A 23,808-nucleotide genomic window follows, 5' to 3' on the forward strand; every position below is an offset into this window, starting at 1 on the left:
GGGTCATTTTACAGTAAATGTTCATCTCTCTGCACGATGAAAGAAACAGCACATCAGCTGAGTCGGCTGAGACGCACACACAGTATACATGTTTTAATTTATGGCCCAACAGAAGATAACAGCGCGTGTTACCTGAACATGTGGGAACAAGTTACCACCTGGCCAGGAGTCATTAATCATTAGATGGATGGATGATGCAACAGCAGGCTGCAATCAGATGGGAAACTGCAGCAGCTGCTGGATCTCAGGTCTGAATCACGACTCGGTGCCCAAGAGGCCAAAAGTGACCACGGTAGGACTGAAACAATTAGTCGACTGGTGAGAGATGCCTCCTTGGGGTTTAACAAACTATTATAGGCCTTTTGTTCACTATATTCTACTTTCATTTAGAATAACTGACAATGAAAGTAGTCGTTGGCTGAATGCTGAGACGTCATGTTCTGAGTGGGTTGACCCCTGCAGCATTTCTACTCACAACATTGATGTGTAGGCATGAAGCGCATCGTTGATATTGGGATATTTAGTTGTTGCTTGTGGTCTCTGTTTATACAAGAACTGTGAGTGAATCTGTCCCTCCATCACTGTGATAAGCCTAATAAATCATGGCTCATGTTCATGTTGCAGTGTGACTATTAAAGCCCAACAAATATGTCTACACAGCTGATATTATTGGACAATTTTAGCTTGTCCAATGAATTCACATCGTTGGCAACTAATAGAAGCTGCAAAAATGCTGTAAGATGTTTGAGGTCATGTATCTGTCTATCAGAGACTTTCTACTGTGGATGGATCACCTTAGATATTAATAAATCACATAATTTCACATATATCAATATGTATGATTAATGTTTGACCCTCAGATATGAACAGAACATATTGAATGAGTGTGTGGACGACGGCGAGCAGTACACGGTTGTCCTGCTGCTGCCTCCTTAACAGGTTTCAATGTGTAACAGAAATTTGGTGTACAGTATGTAGATGAATCTTTAAAAAGCATTAAATATAAAACATTAACCACTGCATAGCAATGGTCAACCTGAACTCTTTCACTTTACCCTTTTTGCAGCTACACAACCATCACCGGTCGATGCACATGGTTCACCAAAGCAACTTAAAACACATCATCATCATCAAATCACTCAGTAGCAAAGAGGAATAAAGCTGTGATTGTGTTGATGCATAAAAGAATCTCTACATACATAATTACAGTCACCACTTTACAGTAAGAATGTTTGGAGAGGTTAACTGCTGGCTGATTAAATCAAACACAGCATCTGATTTAGTGCAAACCAGTTTTCACTAAATCAAACACAGCATCTGATTTAGTGTAAACCAGTTTTCACTCTGTGTGTTGTTAGAGTGAAACACAATAAAAATGCATTTTTGCTTCTAACCACTGCTGAGTGTCCGCAAAGAGCTGTGAAGGTCAGAGCTGCTGATCACAGGAGCCACCTGGTGGCTAAGACTTCACTCTGGTGGTCACAGCGGCAAAAATAATACAACAGATGTTACAATAATGGATTTTCATGTAAGCTCAGTTTATTGAAAATAGCATTTAAGATAGTACGCCACTCATAACTTATGTCCATGACTGACTGGTTGGATATTGTAAATGAGAACTGTACTGCCTACAGCTATTTGAGCACAGATGATTGTAATATAAAACTGTAGTTTAAATCCAGACACAAGCAACAAGAGGTATTCCTGTCACACTAGCAGAATTTGCTGTAAATAAGCACAAGACCTGAACTGAGTGGCTGCTGCTGTGTTTGGTTGAAGATAAGCAGCAGTGTGCTGTGTGTAATTTACAACAATGTCTTTATTTAAATTATTTCCTGCAGCTCTACATGGAGGAGGAGCGGTGCTCCAAATGAAACCAGAAATAAAACATTTACATACCAGATACACTCAAACATATTACACATTCACTTCCTATACCAGATCTTTATCTTCTTCTCACGTTTGATTTTCTTCTGCAGCTGTAAAGTCCCGTAGAGCAGAGCTTCTGCAGTAGGAGGACAACCTGAGGACAAAAACAGAGCAATTCTTATGTATCATCTGTATAGAAACATTAAAATAAACTTTCTATAATAATGTATTTATATATCTGGTAAATGATGCTAAATAGTGACATGTTTACGTCCATGACGGCTGACTGAATGATGTACTAAACAGTATGATGGCTGCCATAATTACAATCACACTCACAGCAACAGAACTTAAACATTATGCAGTTTGCTACAACTAAAGCACAAATTATCCTGCCAAAAGTTATCCATAATTCAGGTATTTGGGGCGCTACTATAATAATACATGTACTAATGTGGCATTACAATCATTACTGCTGTAACACAATTACACACTTCTATTACTGATGCTGTTACTACAAGTACTACAGCTACTATGACTTCCTATTTTCCAAAAATGAGCCTCACTTACAGACCAGAGTTCTGGATAACATGACAATAAATTCTAGCTAAGACTAAACAGTTGACTGGAAATAGAGTGGACTGGACATGACCGACCAAAGTTTTGAGGACACAGTGATTACCGAAAATCTCTTTCCAAAGACCATGTGCTTTAATCTGCTTTAAACAGCTTCTGTTGTTCTGTGACGACTTTCCACAGGATCATTTTATTCAGTTCTGAGAGTATTAGTGAGGTCCATCACCATGTTGGCCAATAAGATCTTGAGCTGGTTTCAACAAGTTTGATAACTGAACCAATTGAAGTTTGGTTTTAAAATTTTAAGCAAAAAACATGACTGACCGAGCAACTACTTCACATCTCTGAGCACCCTTCACTCCAACAGCTCCATCTGCATTTCAATGAATTCAAAAATCTGAAACGATATTTTACTAAAACAAAAATGTGACAACATTTTGTCACTGGCCATCATTTTGGTATTGGTCAGCAGATGTCACTGAGTGCTACCATGGAAACATAGAACAACTAGTTCAAAGTTAGCCTGTTTTGTCTATATTGACCTGGTTTTGTGCACAGAGTGCTATCATCTTTACAAAGAAAAAACTTCTCCAAATTGTTTTCACAAAGTTTTAAGTACACCATAATGTTTAATTTCCTTACATTATGACTGTAAAGACTAATAGTCCAAGCCTGTCCACATACTTTTGGCGATACAGTAAATATTGAGATATCCCACTTTAAATGGAAAATATTTTCAACTGAAAATTATAAAAATATGTGCATATTTTATTCTTAAGGGTGTGCAGAAACATCTACCTGGAACATAAATGTCCACCGGTACAATTCGGTCACAGCCTCTGACAACAGCGTAGGAATAGTGGTAGTAGCCTCCTCCATTAGCGCAGCTGGAAGAGGAAAATAATAAAGACATTAACTAAACTGCTTCTATGTTGGAGACTATGGAGTCTCACAGGTGACAGTGCACGGAGAACTAGTTACTAAACTGACAGTAGGAGCAACATTAGTCAAAAGCAGGAATAAACACAAACAGCTGAACTAAACATTCAGAAACACAGTCAACATGATCATGTGAGATGCCTTGAGAATGCAGGATGCTTAAAGATACAAACAGATCCTGACAGGTGTCAAGACCAGAGATATCCTGAGCTCATCCAGCTCGGGAGATCCAGGCATGATCCAGGCATGTTTTTCAGGGTTATGATAGCTAAAATTAAGCTATTCAAAATGTCTTCCTTTTTCTTTCATTACTCTGTGGTGTTTTGTCCTCATCAGCCTGCTAGTGGTGAAGCAATGCTCTGTGAAAATTAGCTTTTTATTGCATGTGACTGACTCAGCTGTCTCCATCGGTAATTAATCTGCTTTCTCTCTTCTCATTAGCAAATGTCAGCGTACAAAACATTCACAAAACAGCATTTTTAGTCAACATGGACCATCTGCTGATCATATCAGCCGTCACTATCCAATGTTAACTTATGAGTTGGCTGATGGCAGGCCAAAATAAAACTTGTGTTGTCTGTTCCCAGCTAAAGATTGTCTGCGTAGGCTGAACCTCCACTCTGTAACACCACTGTAAAACTGCCAGTGTGTGTCTGTAGTCTAACAATTCAAACAGACTGCTATGTCTTCTGTTTAAATGACTGCTTCTTATTAATTTTAGGGAATTGTATTCTTTTAGCAACACTTTTCTAAACATCGTATCAGTAATTTAAGATGATCAGCTTTACAGTTCGGAATCAGGTGTTTCAGCGTTTTAATCAAATATCTGGTCTTTGTATCAGAGCGGCCCAACAATCAGGGGGTACAAACCTGATCAGTACATCCCTGGTTGGGATAAAAAGATTAGAGGAAATCTGTTCCAAAGTTAAACTTACCTTCCCATGGAAATAACATATCTAGGTTCGGGCATCTGGTCATACACCTGTTGGATGGAAGAAGCAGTTCAGTCACTCTTATGCAATGTCTGACTAAGAACTAATCTGTAGATTCAGCTGGAGGAAGGATTCATGCCAGTCTACAAATCTACCGACAGGCTGGTCATAATCCATCCAGCATTTACACAGCTATACTGTTCTCACAGCTCCCATCCTGAGACAGAAATGTCTGACAGACAGCACTGACAGTGTCTATGAACTGTGCATAGAAACACATTTCCTCATCATTTTTCCTCCATTTCAGAGATGAGTCAAACCTGAGACAGCAGCTGTGGTGTTGACGCATCATCACTTCAACTGCACCAAAATGTAAAATGTATGCTGTTGATGGTTGCTGTTCTTACATCCTATTATTACAGCAGCTACCAACACAGCTACATCAGTCCTGTCCCTCCTCTCACCTTTCGCAGAGCTGGAGCCATCTTATTGGTCAGCGTTCCTGCCACAATCATGACATCGGCCTGTCTGGGACTTGCTCTGAACACAACTCCAAAGCGGTCCATATCATAGCGGGGAGCTGCCATGTGCATCATCTCCACCGCACAGCATGCCAGGCCAAAGGTCATTGGCCACAGAGAGCTCTGAGGGGGAAGCACAGCAGGAATAAGTAAAAAAAGGACTGAACAGAAACAAGAATTACTTATTGTATCATCCCAAACAACTTCCTATAAATGACTGTTCATCTTGTTCAAACAGGCAAAGACCAGCAAGGAGTCTGAAAGAGAGAGGCCACACAGTCATTTGTGATGTTGAGTTTGAACCCAACAACAGTCAGTAGCTGCTCGAGTCCACATATGAATGTGCATTTGCCATGTTGTTGTGATTTTTAAGATGTCCATTGTTTCAATGTGTATTCAACTGTAGATGTGACTAATGCCCCAACACTGAGGCAGCAGCTCTGATTTGTTTGCCTCTTAATGTTGTTTTCTCTTGTCTTGAGAAGCTAAAATCATCAGTCAGACCCAGATTACAACAAACATAGACTACAGAGTGGCATGACCCAAAAAAAAAAAAAAAAACAGAAATCCACTTATAAAACATCGGACAGTCGCTCAGGTAATGGTGGAGTCAAATCACATCATGAAAGGGGACACTAGTCTTATTTACAGCTGAGTGGCTTCACACCAAATAGCCTCATTCTCAGTGGGCCAAACTACAATGTAACAAAAGTGAAAAAGCCCTGAACACATTCATGAGTCTAAGCCACACATGCTGGATGTTAACACAGCAAACAGCCTCTAAACTACTCACCCTGCGTGCCCAGTTAACCAGGTCGTCCAGCTTGGTGACAACATACTCCCCCTTGCTGCTGGCTACAGCTGCTGGTTTGGCTGCTGCCACTGCCGTGCTCTTTTCTCTCACTGGCACCACACTGCAACAGACGGAGCAGAGATTTACCATGTGCAGAGTGTTTACTAAGTGTCTATATAACAGAGTCTTTCTCATAAACTCACCTTGTGCTGGTATTGTCACTTTTAGCACTGCTGTGCAGGCTCTTCTGTTGAATGGCAAAAATTGAAATTGGCCTGTCAGAAGGAGAGAGGTGAGAAAAAAATATCAGCTTCAATAAAAAAGGATGATGGCAAGAAGAAAACTAAATTGTAGTTTCAGAATATATATGTGTTAAAACAGTCACTGAACAAATGGAGAGCACCAAAAACTGCCAGTTTCATTACAGGATGACATTGTAATAATACAACATGATATTTAATCATTTTATGACACTGTGTGTGATGGACAGATGGAAAGATTTCTTGGAGGAGGATGCTGATTTTGTCTGAGCCTCCTAAACCTGATGATGCTTTAAAGGATTAACCTGGCATGCTGAACACTCCTGCTGCTAAAAAAAAAAAAACTTTACAGCAAATGTTCCCTTTGCCTTTGAGTGCAGGTTGTTTCATTTTGGGGGGGGTTTTCCCCAGTGGGATATAATCTGAAATCAACAGAACAAATGAGGTATTTGCAAAAAAATGTACAAAATAAAAATTGGGTGAGTTAGAAATAAGGTGATGCTTGTTGAGCTTTTTAGACAGCTCAATAAAAAATATATCATTTAAAATATGACAAGCAAATCACGTGAAGTGCACAATACTGTAGCAGTTGCAAGGCCAGATTAAAGTATGCTTAAACATGGAACAGGATCATAAGGTTCTTACCTTGTTGAAAAAGAGCCAAAAAGGGCCAAGCGAGGCGCTGTAATAATAAAAGCAATACACAAACTGAAAGGCTTATAATATTACTACTAATAAAGATATAATACAAGTGAATTCAGCTACAGATGTATTAATGTTAACTGCTGGGTTGTAGACGTTGTTAACAATCAGTGATTTTGTTCAAACAAAACATACGTGTGTGTGATACAAGTAATTAGCTTTACATAAAAACAACAATTTGTGAATGACACAGAAACTGAGAATAATAACCTCAGGTAAAAGTCTGGACATTTAATGTTTGTAAAGCATTCAGTTCCTCTAAAAATCTGCCAGATGTAATTTAACTAGTATGACCATCTATCGCATCGCATTGCATTTAAACGTTAAAGACATCAATTTTGTATTTTCTAACTATATTTTGCTGTACGCAGTGTTGTTTCCTGCGTGTCCAATGTATGCTCAACTGTAGACTAACGCTTGATGATTTCTAAAAGCCTCTGACTGATACTCTAACTGATAGTTTAATGCAGCACTTCTAAAGTCACCATCTCTTTACAAGGAGTTTGGTTGTACAATCAGGTCAAGCTGGGGATAACGACGCATGTGATTTAGTCCAAAAGCAATGCTGATAACGTAAGCCAAAACAAAAGACACTCTGAATGGTTTCTAAAGATGATATTCGTCCTTGTATGTGCTGGCTAATGCTGTGTTGTCAGCTGCTAACGTTACAGCTGAGATTCATGTAAGCGCTGTTAGCTAACCTGCTTAGCCGCTATGCTAACACAGACACAGCAAGGTCAGTGTGCGCAGTCCCCAAAAGTTACAAACCAGACCACCGACACAGTCAAACCACCGAGGAGTGCACTTTTATGGACCTTTTAATTTAAATGGCACGAGTATCACAAGTCTAAAAACACAGCAATGCTTATCAAAAAGAGGACAGTTTTAACCAAAACATCACTTACCCACTAGAGCCGCCATCTTTGGGATTCTGGTTACGTCAAACTGCTTCCAGTGTGTGTATGAGCGCGAGCTGCTGAGGGCGCTGCTGCCACGTGACAAACACAGACTGTACAGCAGTACATACTAATAGTACATATATGTAAATACCAGCATGTGCTGCATATACTAGTACATATATATACATATCAGTATGTGCTGTATATAAATGTAAATATCAGTATTTGCTGTATATACAAGCACATACATATATAAATATCAGTATGTACTTTATATAATAGTATATACACTACCGTTAAAAAATTTGGGGTCACTTAGAAAGGTTCTGGTTTTTGAAAGAAAATCTTTTTTTTTTCAATGAGGATAACATTAAATTAACCAGAAATACAGTCTAGACATTGTTAATGTGGTAAATGACTATTCTATCTGGAAACGGCTGATTTGAATATCTGCATAGGGGTACAGAGGAACATTTCCAGCAACCATCACTCCTGTGTTCTAATGCTACATTGTGTTAGCTAATGGTGTTGAAAAGGTAACTGATGATTAGAAAACCCCTGTGCAGTTATGTTAGCACACGAATAACAGTGCAAGCTTTCATAGAAAACATGAAATTGTCTCGGTGACCCCAAAAATTTGAACGTAGTATATATAACTATCAATATGTGCTGTATATACTAGTATATATCAGTATGTGTTGTATATACTATTACAGTCTACATTGGTGACAACAAGCAGAGTTGATGTTAGGATCTTGACACATTGGAGGTGTAGCCCATCTGTGTTTTAATTTTAACCTTATAATTGTACCATTTTCAAGTTAAATTAATAAAAATGTGACACGCCGTGCTTGTAAGGTCATCCATTTGTTTCTATGCTCAGCCCATGTTCCACATGTTAAGATCCAGACAGAGAATCTCTTTACTGTGTGCTTTGGAACGTATGATCATTTAAAGAGCTATGATCACATGCAGTGGTGTACCTTGAAAATATTTCTTTTCAGAAATTTAATTTAGTCATAATTTTAGGGATCAACTAAAAGAGGAGATGCAAATGATGGTGAGAGGAAAAAGTTTACTCCAGTCCCCTAACATATTACCTCCAATAAATAGCATATTATAACCAAACCATATCTGCCGAATGTGTTGCTGACATAGACTCTGGAATCTATGTCCATAGTCTAATGACACCATATAGAGCTGCAGCAGCTTAGAATAAAACAATTAAATGTGCTTTCATTGCTACCTTGCTACCTGTTGCTGTATTTTCAGTAACTTTAATGATTAGAGAGGACACACTCTAAATGTAGTTATAAAAAGCTTTGATAATATTTTCACTGCTGCAGATGTGCTGTTGTGAGCCTGAAACAGAAATATGTTGACTTCAGTGAACAAACTTTTCTGAACAGTAAAATAAAACCCCAATGTTTTTGAAGAACTATGTCACACTATTTCAGAGGACTTTAATACAAGATTAAAACATCTAATAATAATAATAATAATAATAATAATAATAATAATAATAATAATAATAATAATAATAATAATAATAATAATAATAATAATAATAATAATAATAATAATGAATTGACAATATTTAACTCAATAATTCAGAAAAAAATAATTAATTTAATCTTCCACTGGAGTTACAGCACATTCAACCCCAAAACACAGAAATATACATTTAACTACAAACACACAAAACCTACCAGGGCCACATTTAAAAACACTGAGGCAATATGACTTGAAATGCTCACAAATGTCCTCCACCTTCAGACAATCATGACCAGAAACCAAAAGTAATGGTGAAATGTTTATTTCCATACATGAAACCCTTTTCATATTACCAGAAATAAAACACTGCTGGGAAACCTCTCAGTTATTTCTGTCTGTTGGCTAATAATTCTTGCTTTCTACAAAATTGTAGACTGTAAATTACTACAAAAAAACATAGAAGATAGACATCTTTCTCCATCATATTAGAGGTGGACCAGAGCTGTTCTGCCAAGTTTTTATTGATATAGTTACAAGCTGAAATTCCCCAATATAATCCTAATCCTCTGAGGAAAAATGTAATTCCCAAACAAAAAGTAAAACCTGTAAAATGCTCTTAATAGATTGGCTGTTCATTGTTTAACATAAAATATATATATATATTCTGTAAATCTGATCTCACCACATAAAAGTTTAAATGCTGTTTAAAAAAACTCTCTGGAATATAAATATGATGTTGAATATTGACTCAGAATCACAAAATATCACAGTCAGACTTAAAAAAACACCAACTGCAAACTGTAAGTAAAGGTTTTCAAAGAGTAGACTTTGTAAAAACTGTGACATTCCAGAAACAGCACTGAATCTATGTCCTGATATTGATGTTTATAATATATTAACAGTATATTAATTGAATAGTCTGGATACATTTGTTAGCTCCCCCACTGTGGTGACATTGTCATTGTGTTAAACGTGATCACTTTTAAAGCTTTAAAGTATGTTTCTGACTGTGGTTTCACACTTATATGTATGATTCAATTTTAAATAGATGTTTAGAAACCTCTGTGATGATTATAAATGTGGTTGTTTGCTAAGCCAGACTCTGTTGTTAGTGACACATTTACATATATGTTAATTTCCTACTAAGTGTCTGTGCAGACATGCAGAGGCAGAAAGTTACTGGACTTTGAGAGATTTATGACTTTGATTTATGCCTCCAATAAAACAGCCATTTCATTTTTTAATTTCATTTCTTTTATGACTCTCATTAACATCTTCAGAGCAAAAACTAAACCTCTGGAGTCCACAACACATGATATTTAGGTATATTCTTGACTAACAGCCACTACATTCATATGTTTTCCTGAGTGAATTGAAACTAAACTATTGCAGTTTTATTTTAGAACAACCGTGGCAACATCAGAGAGGTCGTAATTACACTACAGTGTAGACTTACATTAGAGTGATTTATTGTCATATTAATAAACTTAAAGCAATGCTTGACATTAAGCTATAAGTTATGCTGTTGTGGTGCAATGCTGTGGATATCCAATTTAAATTTGTTTTGATGAATTATTCCTTCTCTGTGAGAAATCTTCCGTGCAAACGCACTGAAATTCTTTAGATGGCACACAGAGCAGGATCTGCAGGAGTTACTCACATTAGACTTGAGGTTCTGCCTCTTCATTCAGACGCCAGGACTTTATGTGACCCAGATAATAAACTGGAGCAGCAGCCTGGCGCTACTGGTCGAGCTGCATTCACAAGTGTGTTGTCAAAACAAATACATTTATTTAATCATGCATGTCATATTCAAAATAAACCTGTCATGTCACCTGAGTCTGATTTATAAGCTTGGTGTAAGAGATAAAAATCTCTGTCTGGTACAAATGTGATCATAGTTTGTTGTTCTGTTACTATCTGTGTGATCATATTTCCAATATTATGAAGCTAATCTTAAAGCTTTTTTCATTAACTTACTATTGAATGTGTAAATAACCAGAAAGCATGGAATATGGTTAAAAGTTAGACGCTGAACTGAGATCATTTATGAACATACCATCATGGTTGGTGTGTTTAAATTATGTTAAACTTACAGAATATAATAGAAGTGAATATACCAATGTGAAATAATAATTATAATAGTCTCTAATCTAAGTTGAACAGTTTCCTCGGATGAACAACCAAAAACAATTACTTTAGAAAGACAACTGAAAATAGAGGCCCAAAAGTAGAAACATAAATCAACAAAGCTAAACATGCCTGTGATTACTACACAAGTTTGATAACCTGTGATCACTGAAATAAGTACATCTGCCATTGTCAATTATCTTAAATGCATGAACATGGTTAGAAAATGAGTAAATCACTTGTGAATACCAGGACATTCTCAATTTCAGATCTAATCTGAGTTGCAGTTAGGTCAGTCAGGCCACAGACAGTGCAGCACACAGGCAAACTCTGACTCACCAACCTTGGATGCTTTTACCATGGTTTACATTATAAAATAAAATAATCAAAAGGAAATGCACAGTGGCTTGGTGGTTAGCACTTTTGCCTTGCAGCTAGAAGATCCCCGGCTTTCCTAGGATCTTTCTGCACGGAGTTTGCATGTTCTCCCTGTGCATGCATGGGTTTTCTCCGGGTACTCCGGCTTCCTCCCACAGTCCAAAAATATATATAGTACAGATAATGGATGGATGGAAATGCTCACAAAACTACCACTTCAAAGTTTTCTAAAGGACAAGAAGAGAAGTCCGATCAATAATGGGAGCACATTCTTGGTAAGGATGAGACCAAGATGGAGATGAACTTCAGCATGTTCAGTATGAACCAGGCCAGGACAACCACAGTGAAAGCATAGTCCTGACAGTGAAGCACGGACCAGAGGGTGTGATTGTATGGGGCTGTATGAGTACAAAAGATGAGGGGCAGGTGACATTTATAGGTGGCACCGTTAATGTCAGTGGATATACAAAAATACTGGCTGACAAGATGACTCCCAGTCAGCAGAAGCTTGAAGAAAAGTAATATTCCACCATGATAACAATCCAAAGCACACTGCCAAAATCATACAAGAGGTTTTAAAGAAGGATATGGTAAGAACTATGAACTGGTCAAGTATATGGCTTGATTTGAGGCCAGTATAATATCTGTTTATAGAGAAAGGCAGGCAAACTAAGCCTCTCCAGCAGAGAGCAAGTGAAAATGTCTTCAATTAAACTTAGACTTCAGTTACTACATGACAGGGCTGCCAAGTTAATGTTTTGGATGTCCATACTACACCAGCTTACTGAAATGCTCAGCAGACTGTCCAGGGTCCCATTAGAAATAAAAACTTCTGTCTCGTTTGTCTCTGTTTATATTGTCAGGTATATCGTACTCATTTTTTTCCAGCTGCAATATTAAATAGCAAATACATAATCATTTCATATTCGGATAGTTTGATAATGTCTCGGCCTAAAAAAAACTTGATAAAGATTTTTTTTTTAAAACTAATAATTGTGCTCACAATTAGATAATTAACATTATCACCACCTTTACAGGATATAGGAAAATACATCCTAGCTCTACTGTATGATTGATCATACCTGAAAGAGTTTAGGTTACTGCTTTTCTCCATCTATTGTGCACATAGTGCATGTTTATTCTGGTATGAGCTTTGTCAGTGCTTTTTGTGGGTTTGTGATTTTATGATGTATGTTGAGACTGTGAACACAAAACTACTAGCAGCAGCTGTGGCAGAAGCAAGAAGAAATCACAGGGTTGAAAATGAAGGCAACACAGAAGTGCCAAAAATGCAGTTTCTTGATTGACCACTTGGGGCTGCTCCAAAAGTGAGTCAATCCCCATAGAACCCAATGTAAAAATGTCCAACTTTACAACAGAAACAAATATGTTTACAGCCTGCTACAGAAATGGTTTTGGTCTATTTTCCTTCTTAATGACAACTGCAGAGAGGATGGGTTTTCACATAACTCTCTTGTATGATTTGTTTTAAGGCTAAAAGATCAGCATTATTAAGGCCGTGGCTGCTTTGAATGGCAGGTGGGATTCCATCGTAGGACAGTCAATGGCCTGCTTCACATGCACTCATGGTCCACCTCTTAGCTCAGTTTTAATTAAAAGTCAGGAGGAGTCAGGCACTACCAAAATGGCGACGGATGGAGCCACCAGACTGAGCTTTAAAACCGCTCTTTAGGAAACTTACGGGTCATGGACGGTTCATCCATCTTTAACGGGAATCCAAATAAACTGTCAAAAACCAAATAAATCTTAGCATTTGAGCTGGAAAGGCGTTTGTTTTGACTTGATAAATACCTTTAGTCAACAAATCACTTTTAATCACAGTAATCTGCACGGCTCATTAATCTCTCCTCGGCGGAGCGGTCGAATGAAAGTGCATCTTATCCCGTTTTTGTTTGGGCTTCTGTTTGGTGCCGCAAGCCGAGCGAGTTCATCAGCAGCAGTGAGGACGCCAACAGGGTGGGGATGGAGAGCGACATGGAGAGCATGTTATCACATAATGACAGTCCCGGCGCTGAGAACACACACTGCCGCTTCTCCAGGAATAGCTGCTGAGTCAAAGCAAAAAGAAACAACTGGTCAACGGAAAACCAACGACGGAAAGACGTTTTTTTTTACAAATGGCGTTTAATCTGACTTCATCATGTACAAACTTTTCGGACAGTTGAAATAATAAAAACTGACAACACTAGCTGCATTTTCTTTTTTAGGAGAAACCAAATTCAGCCATATATATATATATATATATATATATATATATATATATATATATATATCAGAGCTTTTAAGTACTTGGAGTTCAAAACATTAAATACAGGCACCGGAATAGCTTAAAAGGACAAATGCTTTATGACTACAGTATTGTTCAAAGGCATCCCTGGCCACTAGCGGGCAAAGCTCTCGCAATTCAGATAATAAGCATGAATCCACATAAAAAAGGTTGTGTATAGGAGGAGCAAAATCACAAGTTAAGCCGTCACAGAGTTGGAGGTTAAAGTGGCAGCATGTGTAGCTGTGCTGAACTGCAGACCACAGGAATGGCCTATTTTTGGATAGATCTCCTCCTCTTAGAGAAGAAAGCGCAGCTCGCCTCCTCACTGAGCGTCCAGGATGTCTGTGGGTAAGATGTCTGGTTTGCCACTCGGGCTCTGTGATGTCTCCTCTGACCAGGAAGAGGGGGTGACCTGATTATAGAGGACGTCCTGAGAGCCAAAAAGTGGCTCTTTGAGATTGAGGATGTACATGAGGAACAGATTGAGAGCCACCATGGCGAGGAGCGGGAAGACGGTCAGGCCGGAGCCGAAGCCTCGCCAGGAGCTGCACATGTTCAGGCTGACCCAGTAAACAAGTCTGTGGAGGATCAAGATCAAAAACAACAGCAAACAGGAAATCAGATCGAGTTCAAACCTCGCTGATAAACACTCACAGCCTCCCTGATGGGTTCTGATTACAAGTTACAAGCATCCATCCTCACTTCAGTCAATCAGGAAGTTTCGTGTCATAAAGCAGGTTTGCATAAATCTTTCACATAAACTTGTCCCTCCAGATGAACCTGATCCTGCTTAACTTAGTTTTAAGACATAACCAGCATTTCTGATGAGCTGAAGCAGTTAAAGTTCCTTCCCATCTTGATTATCAAACACTGACATAAGCTGCACTTGATCGCATCTTATATTTTCGTGATTCCATGACTTCTTGTATCTGGTTTAAACAAAAAGAGGCATTTATCATTTATATTGAAGAACTTCTGCTTCTGGTTGCTAACATGGCTGTTTTTTCAGTTTTCTCCATTTGTGCATCAGTGTGATCAGTGTTTCAGGTTTGTCTAGAAAGGTCAGTTAGTAAGTTTCTGGATGTGTTTTGTGTCACATTTTTTCCCGCTGCTGGCTCATTTTTCACTGCAATATAAAGTTCTGCACCTCTATGGAAAAAAAACAACCATGACTAGAAATAGAAAGAACTCAAACATGCCTTCTATGTCGTATGACACAGTTAAAATGTCATAAAGCATAACAAGGAAACTAATACTGCAAAAAAACCCAAATATTTGTGTGTGACTCAACATGCTTTATGTATGTTACTTACATTTTTTTTTTATTTGTTTCTATATTTGTGTCCTGTGTTTTCTGTGCACAGCCTGTAGTTTAGCTGAAAAGTCCTTGAATTTGTTGTCACTAATGGTTTTCCAGTTCCACAGAATGGTGGAACTTTTTTCAGAATGTGGCTATATCAAAAATTTTATTGTTGGTGAGTTTTTAAATGAGACATGTAAAGTCATTTTGATGAAAAATGATGATTTTAAGCTTAGCTTTGGTTAGATTTCCTGACAGAACAGAGCATCACAGATGAGTAGCTCAAGCAGTGCTGGTAGGTTGAAAATCTGATATTTCTTTCTCTTTTTGCAGCTTCTGGCCTTGATAAATGGGGTAATTCTGCAGTTCTTGGGGATAACATGCCTTTAAAATCTGCCAGTGGGTTTTGTGGTTCAGAGTTTTGAACTATGCTTGACTTGAAGAAGTGATCTCATTAGTTCTGAGAGCTTTGAGGCAGTTTCATGATTTTGGTGCAGGAAAGCTACCTTCTAGTCGACTTTTGAGCCTCACCTTCCAAAGATGAACATTGCAACCAGTATAGGCACCAACTTCAGCTGGTCCTGAGGCAGTAAAGCGGCCATAACGACAAGGTTGAGGACGTAGAGGAGCAACTGTTCCAAGGACGACGTAACAAACTGCTGCTGAAGCGCACTTCTTCTGGGGACTGGCTCCTGCAGATTGAAGGAGCCGGTGCAGAACTGACACGCTGCACCCACAAGCATCGCTGCGAGGGATAAAAGAGCAATAAGTCAGTTAGCATCTTGAATCTGGGCCATGTTTCCACAAACGGCTCTCAACTTTAGGCAAGCCTGTCTGACAGCACACTTTGTTTTTACAATTTCTTCATCTGAATACCGCAACTGCCAGCAGAAGGACTCACATGCAAATACTCCTCACTGTCATCAGACTGACAAATAAGTAGCAGGAAAATGGTCTGGGCTGGATTTGGTTTGGATGTTTTTGCCACCTGCCCTCTCGTTCCTAGTCACCCAGGTTGGGAAGTGATTAAAAAGCTCTGAAACAATTAGGCCACAGCCTGGGAGACGAGAGACGCAGCCAACCTCTTATTGTAGTTTCCATTTAAAGCTATGAGAAGGAGAAGGAAATTATGCTCCTCTCCGGAGGCCCGGGGAAACGTCTGCTGCATTGAGGTTGGAAGCGCATGAAATTAAAGGGGACAGGAGACATTGAAACATTCCAAGACCAGGCAGCCAGACAAACCAAATCCTCTCTTAATCTTTATCTTTCATTTGAGGCTCTTAGACGGCTGTTTTTGAATGTCAGTGTGCAGGTGTTTGAAACGTACCGAGCAGGATGGGAAGGGCAGCCACCACGCAGCAGCAGAAGGTGAAAACGATGCGGCTGCTTATGTCGGGGCAGTCAGGGGGCTTAATGGGGACATAGAAATAGAGTGCATAGAGGATCCCGGCTGCACACAGAAGAGACGCCAGGACTGAGAAGAAAGCAGGAACTCGGCCGCTCTGGCAGCATTTACACTGGCAGCAGCGGCAGCAGCATCGTCCTCGATCTGAAGCCTCCTCTGCGGCTGCACAAGTCTCTCCAGGGCCCTCGGAGCTCCACACGGCCAGCTCCACGCTCTCTGGCGGCGGGCCTATCAGAGGCCGACCTTCATCGGCAGTACAGTCCAGATTGGTGGACTCTGGACTCCATCTCGGCGTGTCTGTGCCGTTGGGAATGTCTCCCTGAGAGGCCGGGGTTGGAGGGCCGATGCAGTTTTCCGTGGTGGCGTCCAAATTGTGCGGCGTGATGATGGGACTGGAAACAGTTTGATCCAGCTCCCCCTCCTCCGTCTGATCGACCCGAGGCTCCTCTGGGAGGCGGACGCTGGGCTGCTGGTGGCGAGGAGCTGAGCCTGTTCAAATCAGAGCACATTTTAATACAGAGTCCAAAGACAGACACTGGAACCAATCACACTTACTGTAATTAATCATTCACTTCCTTATTCCAGGGAACAAAGCAGAGCCCAGGGTCTCATGTAAACTGTTGAGAGGCACACATGAGGCATCGTACAAGTCTGGTGACATGATTTATTTGTTAATATGGTCAACAAATCCTTAAAAAAAAAAAACGATGAACTGGTTCTACTTATACAAGATTTCGGCTCTGATTTAAGTTTAATCCATTCTAGTTGTCCAAAAAATATTGAAGACACATAAATGAGCAGCAGTGGTGACATTATCCTTCATTAAAATGAACAGTAGGATAGCTTCCAAAAGTGTGCAAAAAATAAAATAAAATACAGAGCCCAGCTTTTAAAAGAAACCATCTAGCTTCTTTTTTATAGGAAACTCTATATATGTGACCTGCTTTTAAGGACTTGCAGTACATCTTCAGTGGGAACCAGCACCGCAGAAAGTGTAGGGAAGTCACAAAGTGCTGAAAGTTGGACCGAAACACACCAGTTCTGGTCTTTACAGTGAGATTTTTGACAATAAATGAAATCATATATCATCAGGATTATCCCGTAAGCTGAGAAGGCAGTGTTTCATCTTTAAATGTCATTAAATATAATTCTTATTGTTGCAATATGCAGAAAAGGGGTCAAAAGATCAGCATTAACCCTCACAACAGAAATTAAAGCTCATCAAATTCCACATTTAGAAAATAGTTTGAGCCAAAATGTGAAAAACATCCAGACGCTCAACAATACCAGAAATATTTGCACTGAGGAAAGTTACAAATATTCACCCACCTCACATTACAGATGGAGGCTCAACTGCAGGACTTGAAATGATTCTCTGTCTCACATTTTCTCTAAAGTAGCACTTCAACAAATAAATTCTCTTGTAACAAGCTCCATAAATAAAATCTGCAACAAAAAAAGGTGTCTTTCCTGAAACACTGTTCATGCTTTAGAGAATATTCCACTCCTGTAGAAGATTTTAGTAAGAAGTGAGTCATTAGATCTTCATAAAATGTCTTCAGTCTGAGACTTAAATCACTAAAGAAGGCTCTTCTTTTCTGGGAGATTATTTAATCTGCCGGTGTTTGTAACTAATAGTGAATATCTCAAGTTATTCCCATCACAACCATTTTTTTCCCATCTCATACTGTCTCTACATGTCGTTCCAAGCACTACAAACCACATCTAAAAACCTAAAGGACTAAAAGAATTCCAAAATTGTATTCACTGATGGCACTGATGCTGCTGTAGGTTTATTGACACATCTGCTCAACCTTTAAAAACTCCCTAAAATCTATTGTAGAAGCTGGAAAGACGTGTCCACTGCTTACTAGCTGTTGCTCTGCTTTAATCAGTCCTGACTCTGTCTTAATTCCCTTTGGATCCAGTCTGGACTCAAGCTCGGCTGTAGCCTTTGCTAATTTGCTCTCCACTCCTACGGCTCCAGCAGGCATGTAAAAAGCAGCAGCAATAACTCACTCTTTGGCTGATCGGTTGCTGGTGGCGGCTCCAGAGAGCGCTGGGAGCCGGAGACGGAGTGGGAGGACGAGTGCAGCTCCTCCACCGAGGACTCGGGGCTGTCAGACACCGGGGCCAAGGAGATCTGAGTGTCCAGGTCCAGGAAGGGGGAGAAGGAGAGCCTGGCCGGGTCGATATCCTGGAGCTGGTTGATGATGTCGCTGATGGACTCCTTCATGCTGTCGAGCTCCTTCACGTTCTGCCGGTTAGTGGCCTGAAGCCCCGAGGTGCTCATAGTCACACAGCCTGAGAGCAGCAGGGACAAGACGAAAACCAGAAGAAAAACTGTTAAAAACACAGACGTGAGGGCGCCCAGATAGCTCAACTGGCTGAGCGGGCGACCCATAAACAGGGGCTATAGTCCCTGACGCAGTGGTCTGGGTTCAAGTCCAGCCCACGGCCCTTTGCTGCAGGTCTTCCCCCCTTTCTTCTCCCTACTTTCCTGTCTGCCTCTCTACTAACCTATCTAATGAAGCCAACAAAAGGCCAAAAAAAAAACACAGACATCTGAATGTAAAGATCACATTCATCCTTCAAGTGTCACAGAAGCCAAATTAATACACACATCATACACTAAAACCTAGTGTTCAACTTTAAATAGCCACTTATGCACCTTATTTCAAACATCTGCTGATAGTGTGCAGAGACGCCACATTAACAAATACACAGATGCATTTCAGGTCATTATAAGCTCTGGAAATCTGGATTTCCCTCTAGAATTCATGGAACAATGGCAACCAGGTGAAGATAAATCAATATTTTTGTGAATTTAATTACTTTTACTTTGCCGGTTGTACATTTGCTATTGATGTTTCTTTTTATCTCCATCCTTCATCTTTTCTTCTACCTGAGAAACACCTCAGACTTCTGTTTTACAGTTTGTTTGCACTGACCTTCCAAATTAGGGAAGAAGAAAACCAAAACATCAGTGGGATTTCATGTGGAGGGATGTCAAACTGATTACATTTTCTGGGGACAAGGGCTTATTTGGGTAAAAAGGAAATTAATGTTATGAGTTTATGCACCTGGTTATATAATAATCATCACTGACAGGATGTCAGAGTTTATCTTCCCCAGTGAAGAAACACCGTCCCAGCAGGTCTAAAATGTTGTCAGTAAAGTTGAGCGAGGCTTTTTTTCTCACACAATCACTTAATACTGAACAACATCAAAATAATGCCGAAAACCGGTTGCGTTTTCTTTTGTGTGTCAGCTGACTTCAATACTCTGAGGGAGTTTAAATTCTGTCATTAAAAACTTAGTCACTTATGGAAGGTAGTCTGATTCAAGTAATAGCATATTTAGACTAGATTTTACTACTTTTAGGCCAATAAAATGTGAAGCACTATGGAAACTCAAGCAGCATATTGAAGCCTGTGTCTGTAAAATACTAGAGTTTGGGAAATCTGTTCAATATCTCCTGGAATGAGAAAACTGAAACCTCAGATCAATTCATTCATTAAACACGAAGCAATAGCGAGTGGCTAGTTTGCTTTGGTTATCATGAAAGCCTGAAAACACACTAAAAACACTTGTGAACAGGTGCAGAAACCACAGTTGCAGAGTTTTTGCTTTTATACGACTTTCTAGTTCACTTGGAGGACTCTTAAAAGTACACGAGCAGCAGATTGGTGTCTATGTAGTCACTGAATGACAAACACTGCTAAGTGCTTGAACTGCTGCCATTGTGGCGTTGTCACCGTGAAGACACACATTTGTAAGTGTCCACATGTGGAGTCACACAGGCCCTTGCAGACGTGGACTAACAGCTAAGCTTCAGGCGGACCCTCGCCATACGTCTGGCTGTGAAGAGTAGAGGGCCTGTGTTGCACTTCTCCAGACTACAATCCACCTGATGTGAATCTTGTGGACTGTCGAGTCGACAAAGGCCTGCGGGGTGCAACCTAAAAACCTGCGTCCTCGAGGCGACTACGCTACAAAGACAATAGTGTGAAGCTCCGGCAGATAGCTGTCCGTGGTGCCTGCAGCTGTTGGTGAGGGCGTCTGCAGGGGAGCATAATCAAGACTCAACACGGGCCTCAAAGGGAACCAGTCTAAACACGGACGCTGTCATTAAAGTAGAACTGCAGCCTTCTGCAATCAACATAAACTTCAAAATAACTAAAAGTAAAAACTTGTCTACTGCAAGGTTAAACTAATGAGACAGTGTGTTAATTAGAGATGTGGAGGTTCTGGGAGGATTCAGGAATCTTTAGACACAATTGTTTGCCCTGTTTTTTTCAGTAAAGTAAACCTAAGCTAAACTGTCTCCAGCTTCACACTCAACAGATACAAAAGAACCATCAGGCCTTTTTATTTACTTTAAGCAAAAAAGTGAATAAGTTTAAGTCCCAAAATATGAAACCATTATTTTAACAGAATGTTCTAACTACTCAATGAATCACTGTTAGCTAAAAACTATTGATACATTTCATTTTATACTCATTACTACGTGTACTGAGGCATTGAGGTTCAAATCTTAGCAGTTTAGAGTCATATTTGTCCACCACAATTAAATTCCTGGCAGAGTCCAGATGGCCTTCACACAGTTTTTCCACTTAACTACTGGGAAATAAAATGCACAGAAAATATAATTCCACTGTTAACCCACTAAACCTAATAATAACCAACTACATAAACACGCTAAATCCAAATGATGTAAAAATATCTAGAGGACGGCAGCCTTCATTCAGCTTCAACTCCTGACCTCAGAGTTTCTCCAGTCTTGACTTGAGCTCTGCTGCTAATAACACAGTAGTTCCAACCAGCGACTTCTCTCTGCTGCGGTCAGGAGAAGTGAGCAGTGACTTTTCTTTGAAGGATATTTTGGAAGCGAAAAGAGGTCAAAATGTTTCGTTTTTCACTTGTTCTGAACACGTTGACAGACATAAAGAGGGATCTAGTATTTGACAGGAGAGCACAGAGGCTCGCTGTAATAATTATAGTCATGAAGCCTTATGGGGGAAGAATGACTTTAAATCACATGTAATCAAAATGAAAACAGGATTAAATCAGCAAGGCTGACTCCGTACATCAGCAGCTTCTGTGGTGGAAAGTACATTTATACAAGTACTCTACTTATTTTGAGATACTTCACTTGAGTATTTCCATGTATGCTGCTTTATACTGATACTCCACTACACTTCAGAAGAAACTATTGCTCTTTTAACTGTATTACAAGTATGCAACAATCATAGTCACTTATCAGAATTTGCTTTAAATTGATAAAATATGATTTAAATTATACAAATATGAGTAATGTCTTATTACCAAACTGACAGAGGCCATTCTGGATGATGAGTATTTTATTTATAAGGCATTTTATCACCAATACTTACAAACTTTGTCATTTTTACTTACATAAAGGATCAGAATACCTTTTAATATTCCATAAAATGACTTTTTTGGGCCACTTTTCGCTTTAGAAACGCAGAAAACGCAGCGAGCTTTTGCCAGATGAGTGTAAAATAACACCAGTCACTGGCCTTTGTCGGGCTGTCCGTGTTTGAACTGTTCCAGTTGCTTCATTAACATCTGCAGATTGAATTTGGAGCATTTTCTCCGGGATTTTTTTTTTTTTTGGCGCACATCCAACTGTGGCGCAGAGTCGGCACGCAAAAACTCCGCGGCGACGGTCTTTCTCCAAACAAATGCGGACTTTACCATGTATAGAGCGCAATTAGGAGCCGCCGGAGGTTTTTTGGGGGGTCGGAGGGGGATAAATCTCGGCGGTTATCGGAGCTGGCGTGGATGTGGAAAGGCGCGTAGGGGGGCAATGTGTCTTCGCCTCCCTGCTGAAAAATAGCTTTCCCCCCGCTGCTGAGCAACTCTCTCAAACAAAAAAAAAAAAAAAACAAAACTTTGTACAATTCCTCCTCCGCAGAGCAAAGTAAAGTCCTGGTCCTGTCTGCTTCAGTGCAGCGGCTGCAGGGAACAGCTTATTTACTGATAAATAAATCAAACGAGGCCAAAAAAACGCGCCCGAGCCCGCATGAAGCTGTGCGTAAAAGGACACAAGTCATTCAGAAATCTCAGTTTGCGGCCACTCAGCAGCAATTAAAGCAGTTTAAACCTCACAGACAAACGAGACTTAATCAGACTCTGTTCTAATGTCCATCTGAGCGTTTTAATGAATCACCGGTATAAAGTAACTTACTTTCGTCAGAGATTGCAGAGTATTTTGGTGTTTACTCTTCTCTCGCAGTTAAAAGAGAAACCCTCCGTCCTTCTGTGCCTTTCTTCCCTCCCCCTCCGTTTGCTTTTTGTCTTCCAGGATCCTGAACTTCTGAATCAAATTTCAGGACGGACAAAATACTAAGCTTTCCTCCGCCCACACAAGTTTTTTTTCTTCTTCTTGGGTACCATGTCAAACACCATATGGAGCAAATAAAGCCGGAGGAGGAGGAGGCAGCTACCTTCACATTCAGCATGAACTCCCACATCCATCACTAGCACACGTTTATCCTAACAGCACAGTAAACATTTAGACTGAACTCTAATATTCATACACAGGATGTGAGTTCCGCAGCAGTTTATCTGTTTATGACTCAGAAATCACCGTGACTCACCGCAGGAGCTTCTTCTGCTGCTTTAGTGTCATCTGTAAAACAAATTAAGGGCTTTAAATATATGAACAGCAGTATTTTATTTCTAAAATGACCAGCAGAGTGTCTGAGGTGCTTCAGAATGAGTTTGTAGTGGTACTGTTGTGTTTTATTTCATTGTATGTTGTATTTTCAGACTCCTGTCGTTTGAAAAGGTGGAGACAATTTTTTTTCTCACAGTGAAAACTTCCACATTTTCAACATTTTTGGGAAATTTTTGAACATTTTTTGGTGGAAAAAAGGAAATATAAAAAAAAATGTTTCTTTAAGAACATTCTGAAAAAAATCAACCAAAATCCAGCGAAATTCACATTTACAAAACTGTAAAAATAAAAAACAGCAAATATCAAAAAACTTGTATTTTCACAATGTGTAAAATTACAGTTGTGCTGCATTTAAATCTACTGTCATTGTTTTACAGATATTTGCAATTATTTCCACAGTTCGTTAAAGTATTCCACTGCTGTTTTCTTTTGTTTTTTTAAAAACATTTTTCTGGCACTGTTGCTGCCACATGTTCATTTCCCCCCCAGACTTTTGTTTTAGGGTTGGAGTGAATACTTTTGATAAGCACTGTGGTTGGATCAATAGTGAAAATAATCCTTCATCACTGCCCTACTATAATAGTTATCTTTCTCTTCTGTTAAATGCAGTTTTG

At 39.5% G+C, this 23,808-nt stretch overlaps 2 protein-coding genes across 2 annotated transcripts; both read right to left on the reverse strand.

Moving 5' to 3' along the window:
• Window positions 1-1,517: 1,517 nt before the first annotated feature.
• ndufs7 (NADH:ubiquinone oxidoreductase core subunit S7) lies at window positions 1,518-7,548 on the reverse strand. The gene is made up of 8 exons (XM_023291639.3): window positions 7,498-7,548; window positions 6,536-6,572; window positions 5,834-5,905; window positions 5,631-5,751; window positions 4,781-4,960; window positions 4,320-4,366; window positions 3,244-3,332; window positions 1,518-2,023 (listed from the first exon to the last, which is right to left on the reverse strand). The coding sequence occupies exons 1-8, from the start codon at window positions 7,511-7,513 to the stop codon at window positions 1,926-1,928; spliced, it is 660 nt and encodes a 219-aa protein (XP_023147407.1). The 5' UTR covers window positions 7,514-7,548; the 3' UTR covers window positions 1,518-1,925.
• Window positions 7,549-13,777: 6,229 nt separating this feature from the next.
• Window positions 13,778-22,855, reverse strand: LOC111582785 (transmembrane protein 79-like). Its single transcript, XM_023291644.3, has 5 exons — window positions 22,703-22,855; window positions 18,508-18,792; window positions 16,411-16,977; window positions 15,615-15,828; window positions 13,778-14,361 (listed from the first exon to the last, which is right to left on the reverse strand). Exons 2-5 carry the CDS (start codon window positions 18,779-18,781, stop codon window positions 14,106-14,108), a joined length of 1,311 nt encoding a protein of 436 aa, XP_023147412.2. The 5' UTR covers window positions 18,782-18,792; window positions 22,703-22,855; the 3' UTR covers window positions 13,778-14,105.
• Window positions 22,856-23,808: the final 953 nt, after the last annotated feature.

Source organism: Amphiprion ocellaris, chromosome 2 (genome assembly GCF_022539595.1).
Source record: "Amphiprion ocellaris isolate individual 3 ecotype Okinawa chromosome 2, ASM2253959v1, whole genome shotgun sequence".
Lineage (NCBI taxonomy): Eukaryota > Metazoa > Chordata > Actinopteri > Pomacentridae > Amphiprion > Amphiprion ocellaris.